The 2,622-nt window shown below is 44.7% G+C and overlaps 1 protein-coding gene across 1 annotated transcript; it reads right to left on the reverse strand.

The window, feature by feature from the left end:
- Positions 1–814: 814 nt before the first annotated feature.
- On the reverse strand, positions 815–2,545 carry LOC121309587 (THUMP domain-containing protein 1-like). The gene is made up of 3 exons (XM_041242577.1): positions 2,261–2,545; positions 1,608–1,856; positions 815–1,484 (listed from the first exon to the last, which is right to left on the reverse strand). Exons 1-3 carry the CDS (start codon positions 2,307–2,309, stop codon positions 1,165–1,167), a joined length of 618 nt encoding a protein of 205 aa, XP_041098511.1. The 5' UTR covers positions 2,310–2,545; the 3' UTR covers positions 815–1,164.
- Positions 2,546–2,622: the final 77 nt, after the last annotated feature.

The following is a 2,622-nucleotide window of genomic DNA, read 5'->3' on the forward strand; positions in this document are numbered from 1 at the left end:
CAGCGGCCCCTCTGCGTCAAACTGGGGTCACGCAGCCAAACACAGCAAAGCCTTTGGCCAGACCGTACAAATGGCAGTGACACCGTCCAAGGAAGAAGGAATTACAAATGCTCTGAAGCTGAAAGGGTGCAACAGATTCTCAGTTAATGCATTAGACAGTTATTATACTCTGGCAATCCAATAAGCCCGTAGCGATTGCTGAATTATTGAAAATGAGATTGGCTGTACATTTCAATAGGGAAGGTCAATGAGCTGTTACTTTTTACACGGGTCAGAACTTCTTAGCAAATCCCTAAATCATTACCACTAATAAGAGCTGCCAGCGCAGCAGGAAATCAGCTTTGCAGCAACATGGCAATTAGATGTTTCCCTATCAGCCCACCCTGGTGGCAGGCAACGCTTGCAGTTATCTGCTCCGGTTAGCTTACAATGTGACTGGCACAGCTACAGCGAGTTATCTGCACGCAGCAGATAAATGATGAATCACTGAGAACCCGTTTTCTTTGTGCATGAAATACTGCAGGCAGTTTAGGTGCTGTTAGCTGACTGTCACTGCCATGCTTAACACAACTAAAGAAAAACGAGGCAGCACATGCCCTCCTGTGTCAGAATGTGTTCATTACAGCAGAGCTCTGCAACTGGGGAAACAGACTTGAAGAAAAAACAAATGTTACTTATCTTAGAGCTTACACAAAAAACATCTTAGTGCCTTTCAAGGCAGCACTAACCCCTATTATCAGCTGATTTAACATTAAAAAAGAAAACACACACAACTTTCCTGTATTGTAAAACACTAATTTTAGTGAATTTACAAATTTAAAAAAAAAACAGGTTTGAACACCAAGTTTACATACTACAGTATCATCACATTCGCCTGTCTCTCAACCACCCTGCTTCATGCTTGGCAAGTGTCCAGCACAGACATCAAGGGTTAAAGGGATCGCTTACGTGGGAAACCACAACAACTTTATTAAAACTAGTCTTGCATAATAAACTTGCTTTGTTTTCCTGTTTGCAATAAAACAACGAAAAACAAGACCAAAAATATTTAACTCTACTGGTACAGATCATCCAATGCAATCTTGCCTGTTCCTTCAACAGCTAAGCTGAGCATCACAAACACGCAGAGTCCCGATGCAAGGCTGGTCTCTCCTTCAACCCCCATCACTCCAGCTTGATGGGATTGTCTGTCAGAGTCGACTCCTGCTTGGGGGTCTCCACGCTGCACTCTTCCGAGCGACGGCTTTTACTCTCTGTCTCTTTGGCACTCTCTTCCTTCTCTTCTTCGCAGTTCTCCACCCTCGACGGGAGGTCTTCTGGTTCTTTGTGGTTCTTAACCACTTCCTGCAGGTTGAACTTTCTGAAGAGCACGTAGTCCCGCACCACGCTCACGCAGCACACACTCTTGATGATCTCAACGATGATAGTGAACTCTGGGTTAGTCAGGTCCACTTTATTCTTAGGGTTCATGTTTCCTACCAACCCTAAATAAATAAATATATATTAAAAAAAACAAAAAAAAACAGTAAAATCACAGTGCATCAAAAAAAATAAAAAAAACACACGGAATCAACATTCCTAGAGATTCTTTTACAGAGCAAGCTTACCTGCCAGAAGCTTAATGACTTCGTCTCTCTTGGCGTGGCTGCTGTTGCGAGCTTTGAAAACGATCTGAAAGGTGCCCTGGTTAGGGGCTTTGAACCAGCTCTCCAGGAAGGGCCCCAGGTATTTCTCCATCTCCTCAATAAACGCTTTGCAGGTCCCGCTCACGGGCAGCATCCTCAGGATCACTCGCGATTTCTTTTTCTTCGTTGTGTGCAGGTCTTGGAGGATGTGGTGTACTAGCTTACCTGGATCTGAAAATACAATCCTGTCAGTAATACTCAGACCGGGCTCTCCTTTTACAGCAGCTTTGACGGGGAGAAAGCAAGGTGTAATATCCAATCACTACTGCAGAGGAAAAAATGACTCCACAGTTAACCTGCCTGTCGGAACACCCAGATGGAATGTTTAGTCCAAGCAGGAATACGGAATGCACAACGAGGCACTTTAGCAGAACAGTTACTGTGCAAATGGGATCAAAGAAGGTATCATTTCCAATATTATATAGATACCACCAGACTAGCTTTTAACTTTCAATGCTGGTTTCACAGAACAACTGCCTAAACTTTGTTTTACACTCCTGTGTCCCATCCCTTTACCAGCTGATTCAGGAGCAGATCAGCAGCTAGCGCTGTTCCCTGTTACAGTCACCCTTTACCTATATTCAGAGTCCTCACAAAGACCACGTTGTTGGCGCCGCTCTCCATGGCCAGGAATCGCCGTTGTTTCTTTGCTGTTGACGAGCGAATCTGTTTCACCTCCTTCTTCAAGGCAGCTTCAGCATCGTCATCGTCATCATCCACCTTCTCTTCCTCATCGCTGTTCCTCTCCTCCTCTGTGAACTAGTCAGCAGCAGAGGAACTCAGATCATGCAGTTCTAACACCAGACAATGAGCTCGACGGGCTGTGCAGCCTTGTCTATTCAGTGTATCAATGAGGTATTTAACATGGGAGAGACTGGAACCTGCATGCAGTCTGCTGACAGCAGCCATATGGGGCATTTCTTATTACCAGTACAAA

Source organism: Polyodon spathula, unplaced genomic scaffold, assembly GCF_017654505.1.
Source record: "Polyodon spathula isolate WHYD16114869_AA unplaced genomic scaffold, ASM1765450v1 scaffolds_1391, whole genome shotgun sequence".
In the NCBI taxonomy this organism is placed as follows: domain Eukaryota; kingdom Metazoa; phylum Chordata; class Actinopteri; order Acipenseriformes; family Polyodontidae; genus Polyodon; species Polyodon spathula.